Here is a 25,178-nt window from a genome sequence, read left to right on the forward strand (position 1 = left end):
ATCCAAAACTTCAAAAATGCAATAAATTACTTTAAATATTTAAAAAAATACAAAGGACAAAAGGCTGCAGCGCACACAGTGAAGGACAGATGTTTAAAATAGAAAGCACATGAAGCAAAAACTTTATGGCATCAGACACACTCCACAAAGCAAGCAGTACCTGCTGCCTCCATGGCCCAGTAGATATGTCTCATAGAGAATCCCATTTCTAGCAACCGACTGGTGACAAACATTTGTGTCCGTTCTGGTGGTTGAGGAGAAAAGCAAAAGTACACAAAAATAGAAAACAAAACTGACCCTAAGCTACATTTAATTTTGACACATGGTGAGTGTTCAGGAATTTAGCAGAGAACTAAATTACCTTCACATTTTTTTGTTTACTTCAGTTTGTGTCTCCATCCTATCTACAACACACCCCATGAATTCAGTTCACATCCTCAGTTTGGGATTACACCTACCAACCAACTGGCCTTTTAATCCTTACGTAATCTGAGATCTGAGTTTAATGCACTCGTCTGAAATGTTCAAAAACAATACCAAGGAAACTCACAATGAAAAAATGGTACCATTCAAGCATGTAAGTGCACAAACTGTGTCATGCATGCAGTTGATAGTTCAGTAACATATGTTTTTAATAGCAGAGCAAAAAAACATGCTGTTTTGTGTAGCAAATAAGTTGTGACAAGTAGCTGGACATAAATGGTCATGCAAGAAACAGAGTTTCCAGTGATTAATTATGGTTTTACTGCCCTAGTCTAAAGATAGCATCACAGGTTAGTTTAATATGGCGCCAGAATGGGGGAATTGAAGTACAGCTCTGTAATTAGCAAAAAAAAAAGAAAAGTATATATATATATTTTTGTACAGCTGTTGATGTTGATTTCTGTCTTTTTTTTTCCTCTCTCATTAAAATCTCTGTGTTTCTTCTTACCCAGGCTGCTTCTGGCCTGTGTGCTGCAGGGACCTGGTTCCATAAAGCTAGTCTGCTGCTCTGTGAAGGCATCACAAGAAGCAGAGCTGGCCAGGCTGAAGCAAGGGTGCAGAACAGGGGGAGCGCTAACCAGGCCGGTAAGCGTAGGGAACCGAGTTAGCACCATGTGCCTAGAAGGGGTGGAGATACAGTGGATACAGCAATAACACAAGTGGTGCTGCGTTAGCGATCTTCAGTCCAAAACAAACTTCTGAAATATTAAGTATCAAAAAATAAGGTGATGTTTATAAACATATGTTGAGCTTGGTTGTGTAGATAATGTTTTAAGATTTCTGCTTTGGACTGTGGGAGTATGTTTTTAAAGAGCTTTGTGCTAATCTTGTAAAAAGGATCCATCCAGGAGACCTTTGAATGTATCCTGTTTGATTGCACAACCTTGACGCTGTTTGTTTGCCCACTGAAAGCAGGAATAACACTGACTCCTTGGTCAGCTGGCAGAGTTAGGTTAAAGACAATCAGGCAGAGCTGCAGCTTAGTCTAAAGAAAGTGCAAGCAGAATCCCCACACTCTTATTTTCACAGTGACACTAACTCACCCATTCCCTGGACTTCAGAGAAACTGGTGCTGCCAAAAGATACAGGTCTGTAGCAATCAGTAACATGATACTCAACCACAACTCCTGTCACTGTTTGTGTTCTTAAAAAGGAAGTCAGGATAATGTGTTGTTCTAAGATTTTAGCGTAATGTTCTCAACAAAGCCCTAAATCAAAAGAAATTATTTGATAATAAACCCATTCTCTACTCACTGGAGGAGGCTGATGGGGAGGAAAGGGTTGAAATTTTCCAGGCCATCTGCCTGCAGGTTTATTGGCAGAGAAGACGCCAAGTCGGTGTTAGAGGATGATGCAGAGGCTCTGTTGGATTGGCCAAAGATGGCAGTGCCTTCTGAACCTGCACTGTACAAGGACACAGAGCTGGAGGACTTGGAGATGGGCTGAGAGGACACATGGTGGCCTGATTCTGCAAGGAAGATGTAGTGATAAAGGTCAAACCAAATCCATTAGTAGTTGTCACGCTTTATATATTCTTATACACAAAATAAAATTTTTAGTTAAAATTGTGAGCTGTAAGTCTGTTTACTTCCTGATATTAACTGTGTTATGCCACATATGTACACTAACATAACTCACCATCTATTTACTTCTTAATTGTAGACTTTACAAAGTAAAAACTGTCAAACTCAAATCATGAGTGATATTTTTCTGTGGCTTAAGTCCAAAACAACATAAAGTTTGTTATTGTGCAACATAGTAACCTAACAAAACAAACTGTTGAAAGAGTCAATCGTTTTAGATACCTTTGCGGTCTTTGTCCTCCTGCAGTCTGTTCAGTGCTCCTTTGTAGATCATGACCTGAGCCCTTTCCAGGTCAGTCAGAGACACACTCTGCTTGATGGGACATGGTCTGACTGCCCACTTCACCATGCTCTGCACCACATACTGTAGCACTGATCTCAGCTCAGCACTCTCATCCCACTGTTTGCAGCTGGCCTTAGCCTGGTCAGGGTTTAGGCTGGAAACAGGAATCGGTGAAGAGCTGGAAGCATCGTGTTTAGGCACCAAAAGCATATCAGAAAGCTTCTCACAGCTAAAAATGACAGTAAGGGATTTCAAAGCTCCAGTGAGAAGATATGAGACTCGGACTGCTCTCAGTTCAAGTGCAAAGGCATCTACTTTAGAGGTCTGAGATGTTTGGTGAGGTAGGGGTAGACAGGGTGACTCCTGTTGGTCTATGATTATTGTGACATCTTTGGTTGAGGATGGTAAAATGAAAGGGTCTGACTCAACTTTCTGATCCTTGAACTTCTTCCTCTCGTCTTCCGTCTGACATCTGAATTCATCTGACCTGTCTTCATCCAGACAGCTCTGTGTCTCGGAGTTCTCCTCTGAGTATTTCCTTTTAGGGGCGGAATAAGCTCCCAGCCACCCCTGCTCCTCCAGCAGCCCCATCAAATAAATCAGATCTAACAGCACCGTGGGCTTGAGGCCTCCGAGTCTGGTGACATCGCAGCAGGAAATGTCACAGGGCTCCAGAGAGATGATTGGCGTGTCGCTGGGTGACCAAGAATTCATGGAGCTTAGTTATTTGGAAGGATGAGAAGAACCCACAGATAGAGCACGGTTTGACACCAGGACGGATTCAATGGATTCAACAGGGATTAATGGATTAAAGAATGAAGAAGAAGAAGCAAGAAGAAAGTAAGATCAGAGGAGTAGATGATGAAAATAAAGTAAAATGTTAAGACAACTTACAGAGAAGGAAAAAATAAACACTAACAGAAAAGAATCATACAGAGTAGTAAAGATGCTGACAAGACCAAGACAAGAAAAATATAATTGTATAATGGAGGTTAATGAACTAAGACATTTCATTATCAGTATGTGGAATACACACACACACGCACACACACACATATATATATTATATGTATATATGCATGTACATTTGTAATACCTGACAGAGAGGTCTGCCTCCTCCCACTGAAGCTTGGTCAGTGAGCTTCCTTCTTTCAGGACACCAAGCAGAATCGCCCTGCGTCCACTGGGCTTGTGAAGGCACAGACCTCCAGCGCGAAGACCATTGTCGACTCCGCCGATCAGGGCCAGAACCGGCCACACTTCAGTGCACAGAGCAGACAGCTTGGCCTCTGACAGGGGCCGGCGATGTGTGAGCAGCTCCCCCGTGTTTTCCCCAGCCAAGTCTTTGTCTCTCTGGTTTGCTTCTCTTTCAAAGTGTGAAGGAGTGAAGCCTTTGGGAGAACGCAAGACAGTGAACACTTAATGCACTCAATCCTGGCTTTACATAATATTTGGAGTGACAATATGATACGTATGATTTTTTACTCTTTAGATTCACTAAAAAGTATTTAGAATACTAGCGTGTCTATTATATAAAACTAAAGGTTCCAAATTAAGATTTGTATGCAACTTTCTGGTTTTTTGTTTGTTTTTTAAAACCATTTTTTCCAAAACTAAAATGCCTTTGTTCATTACTGATAATAGCCTATAAAAAGAAATCTGATGACATTAAAACATAATATATACCCACATAATATCAGCTTCACACGACTCTCTGTGCTTCTCAGTATCAGCAGTGTCAACATTTCCTGCACTTACTTAAAAGTATAAAATAATATATTTTAGAATACAAAACAAACCCTGACTGAGGTTTCCCAAGTCATCCTCCTTCAACAAGATTCCAATGAGCTCCAGGTGGCTGTGGATGTACTGGTTGATGTGCAAGGCCCAGTGGTCACACTGATGGAGCCTCCGCAGGAGCCGCACTGTCGACTCCAGCAACACCATCAACCGAGGGCTGCAGAGAGGATCTCCAGGAAGCAGATTACTGGGCATGCCTCTCATTTGGAGGTCATGTAGTGCCACCTGAGAGAAATACAGTTTTGTTGCAATTTGTTACTAAAATCTCTATAGGGGGTGACATTTTCCTGGAGTAAATCCATTTTATTTCACACTACACACAAATACACAAAACATCCTCTACAGGTGTCAAGTATTTAGTGTGATCTACCCTTACACTTGAACAATAACACAGCTCTGTTAATACTGGAGTAGAACCTAAATAAATGTTGCTGGTAAATTCTGTGTTTGTCGTACTATTTAATTTAAATATCTGCTGTAAAAAACATCTATTACGCCAGGTTTTAAGACATGCTTGAGCATTACATACACATGTTGCATGAGTTAAACTCATGACAGCTCGCTAATATATAAGAGCAGCTTTAAGACGCATCACTTCATTCCAAATTCCAATTGTCACAGAATTTGACAAAACAGATCTGGTGGTGCCTGAATCTTTTGCACTGTACTGTATATAAACAGTAACGACTATTGTATTAATAGTCTTCTAAGAGCATTAATAATATTCATTCAGTCACCAATGGACTAGGTTTCTACAGTATGTAGAGTAAAATCGGTACCTTCTCTCCAGGATTACTGCTGTAGAACAAAACGCATGGATACAGTTCAGAGGCGACCACACCTTCAAAAGCCAACTTTGGCTCCTAGCATAAAAACACAAAACACACATGATTGCATCAACACCGACTATGACACCTGAACGCTCATTGTTAATATTTGAACGGACCTTGTCATTCTTAGCAAATGATATAGTGTGAGCCTCCATGTCTAGGATGCAGGTGATGGTGTCACCCTGGGTAAAAGAGGGAAGCGTGCGAACCAGTTCCCCTCCGTGGTACAGGTTCCCGCTATAAGCACGGTAAAGCCACATGTCGGTGGTGGTATGGTGGTTGTGATCTTTGACCGGCCAGCGTGAAACACCAATGCATGTGCCCTCATTGCCTCTGTTCTCTTTGGTAATCTGGAACTGTGCAGAGAAGTTGGGTACATATCAATTTGAGGAATATAATGGTACACTGTGGGTCAATGAAAAAGAAAGAGAAAGCAGATACCAGTCCTCACTTTCCATATGAAACAGCCGGAGGTGATAGCAGTGGTCGCAAGGCCATAACCTTTCCCTCCTGAACCATGCGAGAGGACGTTCCCACTCTCCAAAGAACAACAGACAATCTTGTGTGGGTCAAAGGAAAAATCTCCAATGGGAATGCATTCATCATAGCTGCCAGGGTTCTGCAAAGCATACAAGGGTACCAGTATTGTTAATTAACTGACAAAATACATGTTACATGCACGCATGTCATGACTCACAGTCACATGATCAATTGCTAATTTATGTTTTATAATCATGTAATTCTTGTAATATTACTTATTTTAATTAGTTTTTTTCCTGCTGACTTTCCATCCTGCCCACACAATAGAGAACCCATCTGCCCATCTGCTCTATCAAGTATCCCTGCTGTTTTTCTCTCATTTCTGCCAGGAGAGCATTACACTTCTTCCTAAAGACAGTATTTATTCACCATTTTCAAATAACAACATTCACTAGACACATTTGCTTTGATATTGATAATAAAATAATAATAATAAAAGGCCAGGTAGTTGCAAACATTTCGATTTAAATACCATGCATGTATAATGTATAGTACAAATATGTTAAAATGCTGAAAGTACAGTTAAAGTTATACTATGATAATTCAATATAATATAGTATGTCGTATGCTAAAGAGTATTACTTAAAAGCTCATTATTACCCCAGTGTCTTTTTCAGCCATTTCATGGTTTCTCTCAGCTTGTGGTTCCTCCCACATATAAACAGATAAGAGCTGAAAGAGTTGTTTAACAATCTACAAGAAGTCAAAGAAAAAAACATATTAATGTACTATTTTAAATTCAGGGAGACTTTCAATTTCATGACAAATGCATAAATGAAACTTGAACAGAATCCCATGCCTGTTGAATTTGAAGTGGCTCGGAACAAGCGGGTAACAGCCTTTCTAGAACATGAAAGGCCAAGAGCTTAGTGCGAAGGTTCTGGAAGCAAGGAAAGCCTAAAAAAAGGAGCACAGTGGAACAATCACTTTTCACTGTCTAAACTGTAAACAATATTTGCTTTAAAATATTTTAAATAGGTGTCTTACCTAAAGGGCACTTATGCGAAATAATGGCCATGAGTGGATCGAGCCATTTGACAAAAGTAGAGAGTCTTTTCATGATTCGCAATGACATCACACGCCTCAGGAATACCAAGAAATCTGCGAGCTGAGATTCAACCACTTTGATGCTTTCCACTCCTAAAACAACAAGACAGAGAGAACAAAATGTTCAAATAAGAAAGGCCATTTTATGGCTTAACAAATGGCCCTTAAATGAATAAGTGCACTGCCAGGATTTCAATATAGCTGAATTTGCCACACCAACTAGATTTGCGCTCCTGCTGTTAGAGTCTGGCTCGGTTCTCTCAGCTGTATGCTGCTGGTGAAAAGTGTGCAGGACATTTTGGAGCTGATCGCACATCACCTCCATTAGGGCATGGGATACATCAATTGGCAGTAAATCCTCACTGGAGCTGAAGGCATGAAACAATTTGTCAAGCAAATATTGTACTTTATATTTTCAGTGACTTAAATTGTAGAAAAAAGCCCTGATATTCATATTCTCACCTTGCAGCTACAGTCAGTATCTGAAGCAGGCGTGTAGAAGCTAATCTGACAGCCCCACTTAGTAGCATCGATCCGGACGTAGAGGCTGCAAACCAGCTCTGGTTCATCAGAGCACAGCTGTTGTTGGTCAGTTTTGCAAGGACTTCCAGGATGCCACATTTGATGACCAGCACCAGGTCCACAGGTTGGTAACAAAAATTAAGTGCAAACATGGTGGCTAGGAGGAGATGATGGCAGGAACCTGAAGAGTGGATAAATTAACTGCAGCAAACTGTGACCAAAGCAACAATAACACAGTAAACCGCTGCAAAACAACAACCAGAACAAACCTGTATGTTCTTCTTCCAACAGAACTCTCTGTCTTAGGACACATACCACCTGCTGGTAGAAGGTGTGAGCTGCAGATTGCAGCTCTCTCTGTGTATCCATAGAGGCTGAGCATGTGCCAGACTGGATTGAGATAAGACATGTAACAGATTGATTAAGATATTCATGTAATTTGAATGTTATCCTTTCCCCATCTGACAGAATTAAACATTAGTCCGTTCATTCACAAACAAGGCGAGAGAACGATTACTTCATGTACCATGTAATGCTGCGTCTCATAGTTAGCCCCAGAGTGAGCACCGATGATTTGTGTTCCCAAAGCAAAGCATCCGGAGAGAAACTGTAGCTGCACAGACTGCAACAGCGCGGGAAACTGAAGGGCGACTTCTGTGAGCCCACTGTTCTTCTCCTCCATTTTGGAGAGGAAGGATGACATCTGACACAAAGCCTCAAGACGCATCTAACCATCAAATCAAACAAAGAACAGACACAAGTGAGTTTTAGCCATACAATGTTATTAGTTAACATTATGTGAAAATACAGACCTATAGAAATAATTTGGTAACAATTAGCTGAAAGAAAATGGTAATAACCTCAGCCCTCTGTTGTTGCTGCAGAATAGCAAAGGTAATGGCTTTAGGATCTGCCTGACTGCACGTCTGTCCACCCGGCAGTGACTGCGAGGAGGACGATAAGTGGATGAGGCTTCCACATGCAAAGTGGAAGACCTTGTTAAGAATTGGCAGAGTGTTGTTGCCAGAGTGTGACATGGAGGTGGTGGGGCTGATACACTGCCGCAGGCGGTCCCAGGCGTCTTTCATGATGCCCAGAGAGCACAGAGGTAAGCCTGGGAGAGACAGAGCAAAGGGATCAGTGTTTTCTAATATAAAACCTCAAGTCCTCCTGTAGTGATAATCATTCAGTGTTAACTCTGGTATGAAAAAAATGGTGTGAGTCCTCTCACTTATGAAAAAGTGTAAACAAGCTCTGTTCCAAAGCAGGAGATTTCCAGTGAGAACACTTTTCATACTGACTTATATATTTATTAAACAGTGATGAAATGCTACAGAATGAGTGAATGTTTTGGAGATTTTGATTGTTACAGATTTTTTCCTCCAATGAAAAAGCTAAAACTTTACATAACAGTAACTACATGGTAATCGTATAGTACAACAAAATCTGTTGAATACAATTTCACTCAAGTAAATCATTTAATCATAATAGAGCACTGTGAGGTATGTTGTTTCAGAATAAATGCATTATTTGTTATCGTGTCCTTTAATACTTACCCATTTTATTCTTAGAGGATCCCAATGTGTTTTTGGATTGCTCAGACTAAAATGAGACAACGACAGTATGTTAGCATTGATGTGTTGGCCTAGGAGCAACATTTTGGTGATGGAAAAAAAAAAGACTAACCTGTTTTCGGCCATCAACACCCATTGCAAAAAAGTCTGGTGATGACTTCCTAAAAGTGGAATGATTTGGACACTTAGTTGAAGAACAGCTAATATAAAAAAAAATAACAGTTATAATAAAAACACTACCTTGACCCAGTGTTCATAGACGGACTTTTCTCTCTTTCGCTGGGTTCCACCCATGCAGGTCTGACTCCCAAAAGGAGGAAGAGACAGCGGGACACCACCAAATGGCAGGCAGCAGGGAAAGACAAGCTTTCCTCCGAATCCCCCTTCTTCTCCCACTGCTGCTTGGGGTCTGGCTCCCTGTCGGGACTCATGGGGCTTTCCATGCTGCTCGGGAGGGTGGAAGTGCCAAAGGACTCGTACACTGTCACATTCTGTTGAACTTGCATGGCCTCCCGGGTGGCCATGAATGATTCGAGGACTTCTGCAGAGACAGAAGAGCCGCTTAAGAAGCAGGTGTGTTGTGATGTTGATATTGTATGTTGTAAATATGTTGTGCTATTTGGGTCTGCCTACACATTTGTAAGTACAAAAGTAAATTTCTGAAGTAAGGACAGATATACGGATACATATTTCTAACCTGACAGGTACATACGACCAGTGCCAAACGCATCCTCCTCTGTAACATCCTCCTGGTTGTGGTTGGCTGTGGGAGGTGGTGTCACCTGCACCTCTCGGCTACACTGACTTCCTGACTGCTGCACATGATCCTTCACCTGTTGCTCCACAGATGTACCTGGATCTTGCCTGTCTGTATCAGGACTTTGGGGAGATGGAGCAGTCTGCAAGTCACCAAAAAACAGAAGTAAAGTTACATGTGTATGTTTTTTTTTTATTCTCTTTTTGAATCACATGGTGTCCTAGAAGTGGAAAAATAAAAGATAAACAAAAAAAGTGTCCAGCCAAGCATATTTTGTGTTTGGTAATTACAATTTTTGGTCTCTATGGTGTTTATTTTTTTTGAAAAATAGCATATATTACATTGTGACATGAAAAAAAAGTTTTGTAATCCTACCTGTTTAGTAACAGCCTGCACCTGTGATGTCCTTAGAGAGTTTTTGTGTGCCAACAGAGTGCTTTTTATTTTATAAACCGTTTCATAGACATCTACCAGCAGCTCACAGGGCTCATATCTGTCTCAAAATAGAGTGGATAAGTAGAGTGGGTCATTAGTATTATGCTGCTTTGCAATAAAAAGAGGTCACAGTGGTAGTTCATTCACATCACTGTATATCTCATCATGTAAGAATTGTTGATTTGGTAATGTGCAGAAAAGAAAAGTAGGCATAGTGTCACTGACCTGTCCTGCCAGCAGGCCTCATTCTGCAGACCTGTATGTTTCAGAAGAGCAGCAAGACTGCAACGACAGACCGCCTGCAGCAAACACTCGACTGAAGAGGCTCCGCTCTCCCATTCTGCACGCGCAACACAAAAATACACCGTAATTATAACAAACAGGAGTCACAAACAGGAAAAATCCACTATCTAAAAGAGTCTAAATCAAATGAATGAACAGCAAGTCTTATAATATTCATCCGTGTTAATATTTACATAAAAACACTTAAAACGCAGTCATGCATGCATACACACAAACAGAGACGTGCGAGTGGAAATACCTTTGCTGTAAGCATACTCCTCCATCTTCTGCCACAAACCACATGCAGGTCCTCTTGAGGATCCCAGTGCCAGTTCCAGTAAAGTCCTGGTTTCCTCACTCATGCTCAGCTCTGCAAGTCTAGAATCACTGTTGCCCAGCAGCACCATCTCAGCCAGCCACGCCACACCAGAGTCTACAGGACAAAAGCAATAACATTAGAAATTGGACAAGAAAGAAGCTAGAAAATCACTGACATGATAAAATTATATCTTTAAAGCTGCAGATGATAACATTTAGTGATTTTTGTTGTTGATGACATTACATCATACTCCAACCTGTTTGCAGACATCTTACTTTAATAGCCAATGTCAAAAAAGAATATCACTTCCTGTGTGTAACATGTCACTGGGTGACAAGCGATACCACTATAATAAGAAACACAGAAAGAGTCGTGTGGATTTGCAAATTCATTTGACAATGGTTTGACTAGCGGACATTTTGTTTGTACTTCAGTGACGCAGTGCAGCTTTTAAAGGTCACCTCACTTTGTCCCTGTGGTCTAAAATCCAAGATGCCATTTATTCATCGTCTACCGCTTTATCCTCCACATGAAGGTTGTGGGACTGCTGGAGTCAGTGCCAGCTAACACTGGGCAAAATGCAGGGACTGGTAACCTGTCCACACCCTAGCCTCTACCTCTCCATGTAGTCGCCTAATTCAAGATGTAATAAATGTAAATTAAGATGGATAAACAACAATAATAATAACAACTTTATAGAGCGTGGACACATCGGTCTATATATAATATAAGTACCAAAACATTGACACTTGTGAATGCATGTGCAGACAGTTTAGTTTTACTACCCAGCTGTTCGTAGTCCATCTCAAGGCCATTCCTGAGGAGGACATTTGATAGCCAGAACTCTGATGTTTTCTCCTGGAGAGAGGGTGACGGGCCTTGCAGCATTCCACCAAGGCAACGGCCGACTGCCAACGCTACAGACCGTTCCAGGTCCAAGAGCCAAACCCACTCCCCCTCCTGTTGCTGCTGTCCAAGGCATGCGTTTCCTTCACTTTTATCTGTGGAGAAGATCGTTCTGTATGTTTCATAGATTTGTAAATGATACTAATAATCATCATTATCATGAACGATAAATGCGGATTGATCAGATCTACTGACCTAAATGGGAGTTTTGAGACTCCAACCCTAGTTCCTGTTCCTCCAGTAAAGCAGTCTCTGGCAGCAACTGATTGAAATCATTGAGGTGCTCCAACAAGGCCAGTAAATGGCTGAGGAGAGGTTGTACTGTGCTCAGGGGGAGCAGCAGTAAGGAGTACATTACCTGGCACAGCAGGCTGCCAGCCACTGAGTTATACAACACCACTGGGAGAAGAGGTGAGACAAGACAGAGGGATCAGACTAGCTTATTTAAATAACTGAAGAATACTGACAGAAGTCCAACACTACATTAAAATGCATTTCAGGATCAATTTATTGAATCTGTTAAGATTCTAGTCATTAGATCAGCCGACACCTCAGTGTTGACTCATCCGACTGCTGTATACATTTGGAAAATGCCCTTTCCACTATAAAAGAATGTACACTGCACATAATTAATGACAACAAAACAACAAGTGAAGCCATTATTCTTACAATTGAGCTTCTTGATAATGTGTTTATCCAGGGAACTGTCTTTTAACAGTTTGGTGGATCTCTTGAGAGTCTCCGCAGCACAAGGAAGCAGCAGGCACAGATGCTCACGAAGCAGCGCCACACTACTGTCATCCTACAAAACAGCAAAGTCAGTGTGGATTGCTAAATACGGTTATAAACGTTTTTAGGTTTGATAATCAGCATAAGGGGTGAAAAGGAAAGAAAAGCAGTGTCAACTGCCTTAAATCACAAAACAAAGGAGACTATTGCTTAGTAATGACAGGACAGTTAACATGTTTTTGTTCAGCGAAGCTGTGACTGTCGTGTACCTCAGAGCTGGAATAGATGTAGCAGTGGGCAAGCAGGTGTTTGTGAAGTCCAGACAGCAGCTGGTGGAAGTGACAGGGAGGATCACTCTGTCCCTCTCTGTTGATAGAAAGCTGCTTGTCGCTGTTTTTCTCCAATTCCCCAAATGCACGTTCCTGTATGAACGCACAACCAAGAAAAAAAAAACATGTGGCTGAATGACATTGTGCACCAAAAGGTCGCAACACTAGAGGACCAGTAAGGAGACAGGTAAAACAATGCAGCACATTTCCTCCAAAATTACAGATTTTCCCATTCAATGCACCTAAAACAAAGTTACACACATAGATGGGAGGTCCTTACCGTGTAAAAGCCTATGCTGAGGAGCAGGGTTTTGAGGAGAACCTCTGCTAAGTGCAGCGGGTCATAGGGGTCAACGGAGGATGAGGATGACGGCCGGACTGACAGAGCAGGTGTCAGAGGGGGTCCCAGAGCTGCTACCTCCCCAAAATTACTGTAACCTAGTAGAGAAGCTATATGACTCTGGTCTTGAAGACTGCTGAGGACCATGTCCAACTGCAGACGCTTTGTAAGATACAGATAAAAGAAGAAGAGACAAGTGTCTAGCATTTGTTAAATTAAAGTGTGAGATTGTCAATATTCCTGCAGTGAAGAATTAATAATTCCACAGCAACACATTCTCGCACAACATTCAAGCTGCGTTCACATATTGTCTGGCAATGTTCCAAGTTGTTGCCGTGACACAGTTTGCTCACACCATCCATTTTATAGCTTACTCACTCTATTAGAATCATACTGTTGTTAATTTAGAAAGCAGTTTAAGTTTCACACTGTATCCTGTATGTACACTAGCATCATCTATATCGAGAAAATCACATTCTGCCATGATAACATGTTACACATTAATAAAATAAACAACCTGTGCATACCTGGCCTTTGGAGAGGACATTTAAGCTCTGAGGGCCCTGAGGAAGGAGGGAGAGCAGCAGTTCTGTTCTTTCCCTAAGCGGAGGCAGCAGCAGAGTTGCACCAATGGACAGCGTGTTCAAAACTGCCTGAGGATGGACAGCAATAATGTGTTCTTATATGCTACAATAGCTTCATGATTTATACAGGATTTTGCGCCGACATTCGACACAAATAATTCCACCCATTCCTCCTGTCGTATTTGACCATTCGTATATTATTAAAATATTTTAGAAAACGTTAAGTTTACCTGTTGTATTGAATCTGGCATACTGGTGTCTATGAGCCTGAAGAGCAGGTTTCGGAGAGGTCTGCTTTGAGCCCCCAAAACCATGGCACCAGTGCCCCCAGCATGGGCCAAAGATAAGTGGATAGACAGCAGCTTCATGCACAGGAGAAGAAACTGATGATGGTCCCTGAGGAACAAATAGAGAAGGAGATTAAGGATTTTGCTTCCAGAGGCAGGAATTAAAAAAACAGAGTAATCATAACTATGTGTAATTAAGGTAATGTCATACCTTTTGGATAAGAATGGAGCAGGGGGTGTGTCATTCCCGATGCCATCACAGTAACTTTCTAGGAAGTTGCGAAGATATGTGAAAGTACTCTCTTCCAAGTCGACACAAAAGGGCCTGTGCCATGCCACAAGTTGTCTGGAAAAAGATTGACTCACTTGAAAATAGCTGCACTGTGCCAAAGCCCAGTAAGAGTGAAGAGATACTGTAATTCTTAAACAGCTATTGATGTGATTCTGATTTGCTTAAGAAGACGACTTCACCTGTCAGTTGGAACTGCAGTCCAGGCCAGGCTGTGAGAAGTGCCAGCAGTGATTTGCTGAATGGACACCCCCTCCAAACCAAGGACTTTCTTAGGTTTGGTAATCGGTGTAGATGTGTGGCCTTGACCGCACTGGCCCATGGTGTTGTTTCCCCAGGCATACACTTCATTCTCTGATAAAAGAAGGAGGAGGAGGAGATATAGCACACTGCATGAATAAAAAAATATAACCCTCAGACTAACAGACAAAAAAAACTGTTGCATCTGCATCTTACCATGGGACAGAGCCAGACAGTGGCTGTCTCCACAGGAGATATCAATGATCTTGGTGATACTAAGATCCTCTATGAACCTGGGCCTCAGAGAGGTCATCTCAGAGGAACCACACCCTAAACAAGAGCCACAGCCCCATGCAAACACCTAAAGGATTGACATGTAAGAAACAAATATTTATGCATCATTGACACATATTTCTTATATTCAATAAGAGCAAATACATTATTGGACCCAAGTGAGTCAGGTTTAATAGTTGGGCTCATATTGGAGTCCAAATCATCCAATTATTAAACAGAACACGTTCTTGTTCTCAACATTAATAAATCCTGCTGTCACTGAGACTTAATTTTTATAACCAAAGGCTTATTTGACAAAGTTCTGCTTTGTAATGCATATTTAATGTATCTAATATTAAGCTCATACATTATTTTCATTTAAAATATATTAGTGCACTACAAAATGCAGATTGGAGGCAGACCATGGGATTTGTTCAATAAATGTCCATTTAAGTCAACATTTTCGTTTTATATCTGTTATTATTTTATTAAATGGGGGCAAAATTGTCTGTTAAAAAATTGTATTACATATTGACTAACAGCAGCACTGAAGATTGACATCAGCAACAGAAAAACCCATATTATTTAACCTCTAAAGAAGAATGCAAGTTCCTTCGGAATAAAAGCTTCCTAAAGACATAAAATATGCAGTTAGCTTTGATATAATGGCAGATTTTGTATATTTTCTAGTTTAAAAAAATTTAATAAGTAAGAACTATGTGTACAAATTTTAAAATAAATAAATACATAAAGAACTTTGTGACAGCAGAATGCGCTCTGATGCAAAATATGAAGTCTCACCTGTCCAGCGGAGGTAAGAGCCAGTGACGATTGGCTTCCTGCACATATTTTCCTGATGATGAATCCATGCAGGGCTTCTATGACCTTGGGGCGATACACACGATTGGTGTCTCCGTGACCTAGTTTACCTGCAAGGTTGAGTCACAGCAGGATATCAGTGCTGAATCGAACACAGTAGCTCAAGATGCTTCTGTTAGGATAAACCACTAAATGTTTCTATGAACGAGCATCTGTTTTTCTGTTCATTTTCTGATACATTTTACTGTTTATGCTAATTTTCATATTTTGTAAACAATGAAAATCCTGTTAGTGAGCGTGTGGTTGACATCTATTTAACATACCGTTGTCTCCTCCTCCAAAGGACCACACAGTGTGTCCGTCCTGCGCTACAGCAATGGTGTGAGAGCTGCCACAAGCCACCTGACCTACGCCACTGATGTCCTTCACCAGTGTGGGCATGTTTCGACTCTGGCTGTCACTATGGCCTGGAGAGGAGGGGAAAAACAGCATGAGAATGGAGTGCACTTTGACAAATGAGACAAATGGCTACACACAAATTGAAAAATAATGTGTTTACCAAGTCGGCCAAAGTCCCCTTCTCCCCATGTATAAAGCTCTCCATCATTAGTGACAGCAGCACTGTGTCTGTAGCCAGCAGACACACAGACTACAACCTGGCAAAGACATCACCATATATTGAAATAAAATGCTATATCACTTCATAGGTTTTCAAAAACGACATGTTGTCTGTATGCTTACTTTGCCTAACAGCGGTCCTTGTATGATTTTGGGGTATTTCTGTGTAGCACTGTTGCCATGGCCCAGCTTCCCATACTCTCCATCACCCCAGCTGAACACCTGGAACAAATATGTTTGAAACTTAGCTTTTGGTAAAGTAAGACCAGATGTAAAAAGTTTACCTGGTGGAGCTATGGCCGACTACACTCTTAGAAATAAGGGTTCCAAAAGGGTCCTTCTACAAGGGCTGAGGTTCTACCTGGAACCATTTGCTTCTGAAAAACCCATTCACTGAAGAAAGGTTTTTTCAAACACTAATGGTTCCAGTAATGACCATTTTGATCCAGAGAACCCTTTAAAAGCCCTTTCCTGAATAAAGGGTTTTAAAAGGGTTCTTGGTGGAACCCTCCAATCGAAAAAGGGTTCTCCTATGAGGACAAGCCAAAGAAACTTATATGGTTCTACTTAGCACTTTTATTTCTAAGAGTGTACAGTCTGAAGTGCCATGAGTAATTTGAGTCGCAGAAGTCATTTTAACTTCTTACCTCGCCCTCTACAGTGATGGCCAAAGTGTGACCATCTGAGCCCTTGGAGGACGACACTTTCTTCATGTTCCTATGTGGCTCCAGCACTAGTTTTTTGGGCATGGACTGGTTATTTGAGTCGCCCAGGCCCAGACGACCGTAGCTGCCTTTTCCACACGCTTTCACGGAACCGTCCGCGGATACAGAAAATGTGCAGTACTGACCTGCCTCAATCTAAAGGAAGTATAGATAGGTACTGCATTTAAGAAAGGTGAGATGTAATATCAGAATATCAATTAAAAAATAAACTCTCCAAAAATAAACATAGATGTCAGACATACAAAGTGGAGTGATTTTGGTGTATGCTGCATTAAGTACTGTCTTCGAAAGCATAGATGTTACTGAAAGAAGTAAAACCAAACAAAACCAACAAATTTAAATGATTAAACAAGCTGTATAGGTATGAAATGCATAAATAGTTATACAATTTGTGATATTCTAAACATGAGCTTATTATGTGATGATGAATTATGTTTAAAAATTAGCAAAACTATAAAATAAGTAATGTAACACAAATAAATATAAAATGTTAGCCCTGTCCTTGTGCAAAGTCATACCATTTGGGCATCGCTGAAACCCTGCGTCAGCTTCGGGAGCAGGATTTTCTCCAGTGTTCCCTCAGCAAGCTGATGGCTGCTGTTGCTGCCCCACACGTACACCATGACCGTGTCACTCTCTGTACTCGGAGAAGCTGTGTCAGTGCTGCATGAGCACAGGCAGTAGGATGCCAGATTACAAATCTGTCAAAATGAAAAGAAGGTAAATCAGATCACGAGTATTACAGTCAGCAACATGTTTTCCTTGTATTTGTATTGTATATTCGATAACTGTGTTCAGCGTTACCTCCTCAAAGAGGCATAGAGCAGCCTGGGAGAGCTGGCAAAGTCCATCTGCGTCCTTCTTTAGCACCTGAGTATTTACAGAGTCTCCACGGAAACCCTGGAGGGAAAATATGGTAATTTAGGCTGAATCGTTTTTACATTTCAGGAGTGCTACATTACATGTTAATTATCCTTAAACCAGATGTACAGTGTGTATCAGGACAAGAGAAGCCACAACTCAGGGATTTGTATGAACTTAAATAAAACTGTGATCATCTGTCATTGTGTACACTGTACAGACTGTATCTTCCATCCAACACTAGCAATCATTTGCAAATATTGTCAAAGGTCATTACACTGCTGAAATATGACTCTATTTGTACATCTAGAGAGGACAGGAAGACTGACCCAGTCTTAATCCTTAGCTATGCCAAGCTACAAATATTTAGAGGCTTAATTTACCATAAATGTATAACTAAGTTCTCTTGCCATAAAAATACATATATGTATTACTATATGTGTACTATATACTATCTAGTGATGTGGTATGGACATAATAAAGTCTTAATAACTTATACAAAGGGGACTTAACATTTAAAATTACAAAGGTGGCTTTCAATGCTGCCATCAGTCTTATGATGACATTTATCAAACATTATTTCTGAACAGAGCTGACAGGAAAACGAAAGATAAAAGAAGAGGAAGAAGAAAACAAAGGTGCACATCAAATAGAATGTGACATACCGAGTATTGCCTCATTTGATATAGAGTTTGATGGATGACATCAAATCCGACACAAGCTGCCTGTCGTGAGCTTAATGAGGAGGAAGACAAACTGGAGGTGGAGGAAGGCATGGAAGCAGCCAAAGCTACTTCCACCCACTCCAGCAGGAACTTGAGAGAGCCTCTCTGCATGGCCAGACCAAGCAGTAGCTCTAGCGCTAGCCTTCGACCAGTTGGATCTGCACCACCGGTCCCACTGCTCACTGATGTCTTCTTCAAGAAGTCGGCCACCTGTGCCAGGCAGTCTAGCCCAACAGATGGGATCTTGTTCTCGTTAGCCAAAGAAAGAGGCGGAAGAGAAGTGAGCACCGAGGACGCTGTGGCCAGCACATCATTACAAAGCACCGACTCCGGATGCACGGACGCCGCAAATCTCCAGTTCTGCTGCAGTAGTGAGAAGAGCAGACTCAAACCTGTCCTCACACCCATCTCTATCAGAACATCGGTACCCGACTTGACTTTGGATGCTCCCCCCGGCAGGCATGGCTCCAAGGGCAGCACGAGCTGCCCACACTCAGCCCCGCTGTCTGTGGACTGGGAGGGCAGCTGCATACGGAATTTGTCATGGTATTTGCTGTGAAGTGCATAGTAGATCCTCTGGAGAACTACCAGCCTGTGGTGGAGGCCCAAGGTGTAGGAGGTTTGCGTCAGCATGCGGTGAGCCAGCCATCGCTGGCTGTGAAGAAGAGACGACAGGTAATCTTCCTTCTCTGCTGAGGCACTGGACTCGCACTCAAAGTCTGGCAAGCGTGGGCCGATGAGTTCTTGCACGGGCTGGGCCAAAGTCACCACTTCCTTGTTGTAAAGCAGCTTACTGTAGAGCTCAGCAGCTCTGTGCCTCCTTACTGTCTCGACACCGTCTTCTGCTGCCCAGGAGCTGTTGAAGTGCTCCTGCCACTTTAGCAACACATGGGTCTGACACGGCACCATGTCTGAGCATTATCTAAATTATGGTGTACACCTGAAAAGAAGAGAAGGAAATACGATGAGGGGAGATGAAGACTGTATCATGACAAAAAAATAAAGAATTCACCTGTATTTCCTTCACATTAGATTAATATAATTAAAAGTCATTTTTATTACCATTATTGATATGCAGGCAGCATTTGTGGATGAAACCTAATGGACTAATGCAATTCAATGTCAAGGTGTCCGATTTCTCCTGAGCGTTGGCCCTTTTCCAATATCCAGTGAATTCAGTACATAATGGATGGATGGATGGGTCATCTTAGTTTAGTTTTTTTCATTTCAAAAACATGATAAAAATAACAACTCAAATTAGAAAAAAACAGCTAAAGTTTTATCACAAAAAAGTAAATATTGAATGGACAAAAGTGTTGGGCATTAAAGTCCTACAAGGGATGCTCAGTTAATTGTTTTCAAATTTAAATTAGCATTTTCATCATATCTCATGTCACAATGCTCCATGACATTTTCTATATATAAAAATCTAATTGTAATCAAAATATTTATTTTAAAAAAACAAAAAACTTGCAATTAGATATTCTCCCCAAATTGTTCAGCCCTAAGTCCTAACAACTACTACCATATTTTCTGTTCTTTTCTGCTCTTTCCCTAATGCATTTATGTCTTACAATCCTTGCCATTACCGATATATATTCTGTCATTTTTAAATTATTATCTCATTTAATTATTTTAAATTATTTATTTCATAAAATGGTTGTCAAAGATTGAAAGAATTAGACCCGTTTCCAGCAATTAGGTACCTGTGTTGGTAATTATACTGGGATCACACTGTCCATTCATTCATATCCTGTGTCTTTAGTCAGAAAGTAGTTGTCATGGCCATCCTGTCAACATCGACCTGATGTTCTGACACAGAATCCCCTGCAAAGACAACTGAGACCCAGCCCGAGTCAGCCTGTCTGCATTGCTGTTAACTTTCATCACAAATAAAAAGACTGAGCCTGATGTTGTTGTTCAGTGGAAATAAATGACATCCATGCAACCTCTTCACTGTGATAATTGCCATGACTGTCACAATGTTGAGGTCACTGTTCATCATCTGAGGGGTAATTTCATGGGAATATCGGCTGGCATAACATTCGCATGACTTTAGTGAAAGTAACTATATTTATAAACCACTAGGATGCCGTGATAATTACTTTAACATGATCTCAAGTTAGGTGTAAAACTACACCTTCACTATGAATGTAATTCTCTCAAGAGTTTCCTTTCCTTTCTAGTATCACACAAATTTGAGAGTGAACGAACAACGAAGTGACGACAACTGCCAACATGCGGGAGAGAAATCTCACTCTCGAGTCAAGAGACTCCTTTGCTATTATTAAAGCTCGTCGAAAAACACAAACTGGCACGAGTGAGAGAATTCAAGTTACAGCCTGCTAAATGTGAGCATGACACTTTGAGTTTGAACATAGCCCCACAGTCACAGAACCTGAGGCCTGCGGGGCTATATGGTTTCCACTCTGGCCAAAAATAACAGCAAACATTGATATAGTAAAGGGCTCGTTGGGTTTGTTGACCACCGGCAAGCAACCACACCAACAACGTTCACACAGCTTTCAAAAATGAGGCTCTCTACAATGCTGTGGAGTCCACAAACTTTTCACACGTAGCACAAGTAGCTTCAGACTCAAGCTTTACGTTTACACTTTAGAATATGCATACTGTATAAAAACTGTTACTTTTCATTAAACAAAAATAAGAATAATATAGAAATGATATGAACACAGTTGGGCCTGGTTTGTATATTTATTTGATTGCAGGATTGCAGAAAAAAGTGGTGAAACTATTTGACACACACTTTCCGGAGGGGTGGAGTGCGCAACAGCAAAGATTCCAAAAAACACATTTATCACTTATTTTGAAATTGTGAGAGATTCTCAGACATTTTCTGCGAGTGCTCCAGCAGTAAGGAACTGATCTTGGTGTAAACAAACAGACATATTTATGGTGCGCAGACCTACGAGTTTGCAAAACATGGTGTGGATAAACAGACTTATTTATTTTCCTTCTATTTCAATGACATTTCTATGGTCATGGCCTACTGAGTGTTTTACAAAGTGAGGTCTATTTTTTAAACCATTAATCTGTCATTTAAAACTTTAAAAACTCCATTCCATTATGGCCAGCTATCCTTCCTATTTTCAATATTAAAATAGCATGATGATCGACTGAGATTGTGTAGATATACTGCATCTCTCTGCATGTGTTCTCTTATCTCCACCCTTCATTCTTTACATCAAGAGAAGCCAGTTAATGCGTGTTTGTCTCATGCATGTTCCTTCACTCATGGAACCCCAAACAGGACTAACAGCATGACATTAACTCTCAAAAAGCACAGTCAGGCTTTTCGAAAGTCCCCTTAGCCTGAGCTGGAAAAAGTTGCTGGGTCAACCAGGGGTCGTTGGGCAGCTATTGCCATGACAACCCTAAACACGGAATTCTATTCAGATGACGGGTGCCTGATTACTGATATTTAATTAAAAAAAACGTGTTTATGGAGCGGTTAACGGTTGATCTCAAATATCACTTCAACCCAGTATGACAGCGAGGTAAAGCATATCGTTACAGCAGTTTAGTGCAAATATTGGCACAAGCTGTAAAATGGGCTCATGTTACCTGACCATATAGTTTGATTCATTTAAAACTGCCATATGTAAGAATGTGGCCAAAAGCGGTTACTACACTCAAATTCAAAATACCAAGGTCTTTTAGGTTTTGTTTACTCCGCCATTGTAGCTCAGACGTAACTGGCAACCCTTGGTTGCTCGGCAGATGAGGGTCTACTGACTGCAATGATTGGTAGACGGCGGTAGGTGGCGCCACATGCCGAAACTTGATTTCAAAACATAAACAATATTTTGGCTGTACTGTTGTTGTTGACGAGTTCAGTATGTGGTATGAACATTATTCCTGATTCTCTGTGACATATTAGGAGGATTTTATGGCCAAACGCTTTTCCCTTTTTCATATTTATATAAATGATCAATTATATCATTTGTCTACACATAGCATAGCGTCAACATTCATTGTTCTCCATATGGATAGAAAGACAATAACACCGTATATGTGTTTGTCTTAAGTCATACCGTTTTCCCTACAATGCAGTCCCAGTAAAGTTCTAATTAAAGTGAGCAGCACAATATTGGGGGGTTTAGGCAACTCCTTAATGACAAACGGTGTGTTTTTAATATGTTCTGTGTGCAAAGAAAGCGAGAAAGCGTCCGTCAACACTGTAGCATGAAGCTTCATTAGCCCTTTAACACCCCCACCGCTGTATTCATTACATTGACACAGAAATGCTGTGAATTTGTCGCGCCGTCGCTGCCGTGACATTGACAAAAACACCGGCGCTAATGTCATTACCGCGCATATACGTGCGGTGACAGCGGAGCTAAGGCTGTCTGCAGTGCAGCAACAGCAGCGGCAGCAGCTAGTCTGTCAAACACGACCAAGCCCCTCCGCTACTTTCATTAAAAACGCTCGTTGGCGCCGCACCAATGCTTTAACACCTGCGCCCTGTAGCATAACAACAAACGGGACATATGTGGGTTACCTTGACAGTAAACATCCGCCGGTGAGAGGTCTGGCGTTTACCTGCCCGTCCCACTGAGGTCTCCGCTCCCTCCCTCAGACGCAAATATCACATCAACCTTCTCCTCTTTCCTCCTCCTCCTCCTCCTCTTCTTCTTCTTCTTCTATTTCTTCTTCCTGCACTCGAGACCTCAAACCACAGAGGGCGACCACCGCTGGAAGACCACAATACCGCCACCGTGTGTCAGGGAGGGAGAGAGCACCATCATCATAGATAGATAGATAGATAGATAGATAGATAGATAGATAGATAGATAGATAGATAGATAGATAGATAGATAGATAGATAGATAGATAGATAGATAGATAGATAGATAGATAGATAGATAGATAGATAGATAGATAGATAGATAGAGGTAGGTAGGTACACTCTTATAGATAGATAGATAGATAGATAGATAGATAGATAGATAGATAGATAGATAGATAGATAGATAGATAGATAGATAGATAGATAGATAGATTGATAGATAGATAGATTTATGTGTTTGTGTGTTTTCTTTTATTCCCTTTTCATTTATAATTGTTTATTTTATTCCCATTTAGTTCAGTTCAGCTCAGTTTAGTTTATTTCGAACATAACAACAACGAAAGAAGAAATGAAAATAAAAAAACAACAAAAATACAAATAAAAATACGAAATAAATATACAAAATAAAGCAACATTTTCACATTTGCTTTTTTTAAACATTTTATTTAAATAGTGGCATTATTGGTTTTATTATTAGTAGTATTATTTGTGTTAAACGTATTTTAAGTGTATTATGCATTATTTAATAAGAATAATATAATATGAATAATATGTTTGCCTCTTTCATTTAACTTGCAGCCTAAAAACTTTAAATTGACCATATCTTGTTTTGGTTAAATATACATACATCATCAAACTGGCTGTTTTTTACTCCTCGGGTCAGACAGGTCGGTGTTTGTATGAACAAACCAAAGATAACTTATGACATCAGGTCACAGACGGAATTCAATTCCTGGATGGTGGTGCGTAGTTGATCCCACTTCCATGCCGGATTTCTAAAAAAGGGGCCTGGCTGGCAAGAGGGACGACAACACCGGAATGAGGAAATTGACGAGGGCAAGCCATGTGCAAAACAAAGTTGTTCATCGCTGATAACCGCGCAACCTGATGAACCGCAGGTCACTCGCACTCAAGTCTCTCACAGCTGATGCGCTCGTCTGTCTCGTCCCAGAACAACCGCGCTCATCCCCCCGCCAAAAAAAAAACCCCACTGCGAGCTCCCGGTGTCTCCATCCAGTGATGTCTCTCCTCCTCATCACGGTGCTGTCCTCACTTCTCGTGCACGATGCTGAGGCGTGGAGCGCCAATGTCAAGTACGCCGTGAACTGCCCGGACAGATGCAGCGCGGAGCGGTGCGGCGGGACGCAGCAGCAGCCGCAGCAGCAGCAGCGGTGCGCACGGACGGTGCTGGACGACTGCGGCTGTTGCCAGGTGTGTGCAGCCGGCAGAGGCGAGCACTGTTACCGCACCGTGTCGGGCATGCACGGCGTCAAGTGCGGACCGGGGTTATTCTGCGAGTTCTACAAAGACGAGGACGATTATGGGGACGAATATGGGGTCTGCAAAGGTACGTGAAGCAAACAGCGCGTCTCTGCTGTCTGTTTGTGCACGCTGCATTTTAAACAGAGGGATGCTCTGCTGCACCATGATCACACCATTCCACAAGCTTATTGATTATCACAACACATAACAACAGCATCACTAGACACACAGGTGCAAACTCTTCAATATGGATTAAATATTTTATCTTTTCTCCTAAGTGCAACTGATCAATACCACTCATATGTGTCAATATGAGTCAGAAAGGCTTCTATCCCAGTCTTACAGGGTCACTCATACTGTTTTCCTTGCTTGTTTCTTTATGTATTTATGTTTACATTCTTTCATCTGCACAGACTGTCTCTATGGGACTTATGGGATTGAGTGCCGCAAGACATGCAACTGCAAAGGAGGCATCTGTGACAGGGAGACAGGAGCTTGTCTCACCCTCAAATTCTTTGCCAAAATTGCCAGCGTGCTTACAACTGAGCCACAAGCAGGTAAAACTAAGTTTAACTCACTCTGCTTTTTTTCCCCTCCAACAAAGATTGTGCAATTTTAAAAAAAGATGTGAAAGTATTGTATATTTTGCCTAACATTAAGTGATGCTGTGTTGTGTTGTCAGGAGCAGAGTTGGGCTCAGGAGAGGTCACTGCTGCCCAGAACAGAGACCAACTCACGGCGGACAGATCCACCGCCCCGAAGAAGCTCAACCCTCGCTGACCAGTGCTGAGCAGACTGAATCTCTTCAGTGTAAATGTAGCATTAACTTATAAATGATGTGAAATATATATTTTGTTATGTTAAATGACAAAAAGAGACTCTTTCTTCTGTTTTTTTTAAAACACCATTTGGATGTTATTATTTG

At 41.3% G+C, this 25,178-nt stretch overlaps 2 protein-coding genes across 5 annotated transcripts in view; one reads left to right on the forward strand and one right to left on the reverse strand.

Moving 5' to 3' along the window:
* LOC310926681 (putative E3 ubiquitin-protein ligase HERC1) overlaps window positions 1-22,778 on the reverse strand; it is a 38,807-nt gene extending 16,029 nt beyond the window's left edge. Inside the window, exons 1-43 of one of the 4 annotated variants that reach the window (XM_083888867.1) lie at window positions 22,703-22,778; window positions 18,121-19,120; window positions 17,399-17,494; window positions 17,113-17,295; window positions 16,517-16,729; window positions 15,993-16,091; window positions 15,811-15,907; window positions 15,575-15,718; window positions 15,234-15,361; window positions 14,376-14,520; window positions 14,102-14,273; window positions 13,842-13,976; window positions 13,574-13,739; window positions 13,287-13,412; window positions 12,700-12,921; window positions 12,360-12,512; window positions 12,031-12,163; window positions 11,557-11,760; window positions 11,241-11,456; window positions 10,396-10,569; window positions 10,080-10,194; window positions 9,795-9,912; window positions 9,360-9,561; window positions 8,903-9,203; window positions 8,775-8,823; window positions 8,645-8,690; window positions 7,949-8,202; window positions 7,615-7,815; window positions 7,358-7,478; window positions 7,029-7,269; window positions 6,783-6,934; window positions 6,507-6,659; window positions 6,319-6,416; window positions 6,120-6,212; window positions 5,431-5,598; window positions 5,096-5,335; window positions 4,929-5,012; window positions 4,149-4,374; window positions 3,446-3,740; window positions 2,289-3,043; window positions 1,738-1,951; window positions 1,527-1,573; window positions 161-244 (exon numbers count right to left, since the gene is read on the reverse strand). In XM_083888867.1, coding sequence (XP_083744993.1) covers window positions 161-244; window positions 1,527-1,573; window positions 1,738-1,951; window positions 2,289-3,043; window positions 3,446-3,740; window positions 4,149-4,374; window positions 4,929-5,012; window positions 5,096-5,335; window positions 5,431-5,598; window positions 6,120-6,212; window positions 6,319-6,416; window positions 6,507-6,659; window positions 6,783-6,934; window positions 7,029-7,269; window positions 7,358-7,478; window positions 7,615-7,815; window positions 7,949-8,202; window positions 8,645-8,690; window positions 8,775-8,823; window positions 8,903-9,203; window positions 9,360-9,561; window positions 9,795-9,912; window positions 10,080-10,194; window positions 10,396-10,569; window positions 11,241-11,456; window positions 11,557-11,760; window positions 12,031-12,163; window positions 12,360-12,512; window positions 12,700-12,921; window positions 13,287-13,412; window positions 13,574-13,739; window positions 13,842-13,976; window positions 14,102-14,273; window positions 14,376-14,520; window positions 15,234-15,361; window positions 15,575-15,718; window positions 15,811-15,907; window positions 15,993-16,091; window positions 16,517-16,729; window positions 17,113-17,295; window positions 17,399-17,494; window positions 18,121-19,089 — 8,032 coding nt within the window. In that variant the 5' untranslated portion in view covers window positions 19,090-19,120; window positions 22,703-22,778. Of the gene's footprint in view, window positions 1-160; window positions 245-1,526; window positions 1,574-1,737; window positions 1,952-2,288; window positions 3,068-3,445; window positions 3,741-4,148; window positions 4,375-4,928; window positions 5,013-5,095; window positions 5,336-5,430; window positions 5,599-6,119; window positions 6,213-6,318; window positions 6,417-6,506; window positions 6,660-6,782; window positions 6,935-7,028; window positions 7,270-7,357; window positions 7,479-7,614; window positions 7,816-7,948; window positions 8,203-8,644; window positions 8,691-8,774; window positions 8,824-8,902; window positions 9,204-9,359; window positions 9,562-9,794; window positions 9,913-10,079; window positions 10,195-10,395; window positions 10,570-11,240; window positions 11,457-11,556; window positions 11,761-12,030; window positions 12,164-12,359; window positions 12,513-12,699; window positions 12,922-13,286; window positions 13,413-13,573; window positions 13,740-13,841; window positions 13,977-14,101; window positions 14,274-14,375; window positions 14,521-15,233; window positions 15,362-15,574; window positions 15,719-15,810; window positions 15,908-15,992; window positions 16,092-16,516; window positions 16,730-17,112; window positions 17,296-17,398; window positions 17,495-18,120; window positions 19,121-22,702 lie in introns of all 4 variants that reach the window. The other 3 variants (XM_083888866.1, XM_083888865.1, XM_083888864.1) reach the window with 3 other exon arrangements.
* A 1,031-nt stretch (window positions 22,779-23,809) lies between these two features.
* Window positions 23,810-25,178, forward strand: esm1 (endothelial cell-specific molecule 1; the record flags this gene model as incomplete). Its single annotated transcript, XM_083900732.1, is given in 5 exon segments — window positions 23,810-23,822; window positions 23,825-23,895; window positions 23,897-24,338; window positions 24,667-24,810; window positions 24,936-25,178. Coding segments are annotated over 5 exon segments (768 nt in total). The 3' UTR covers window positions 25,034-25,178.

This window comes from Microchirus variegatus (genome assembly GCF_963457635.1).
Source record: "Microchirus variegatus genome assembly, chromosome: 1".
Classification (NCBI taxonomy): domain Eukaryota; kingdom Metazoa; phylum Chordata; class Actinopteri; order Pleuronectiformes; family Soleidae; genus Microchirus; species Microchirus variegatus.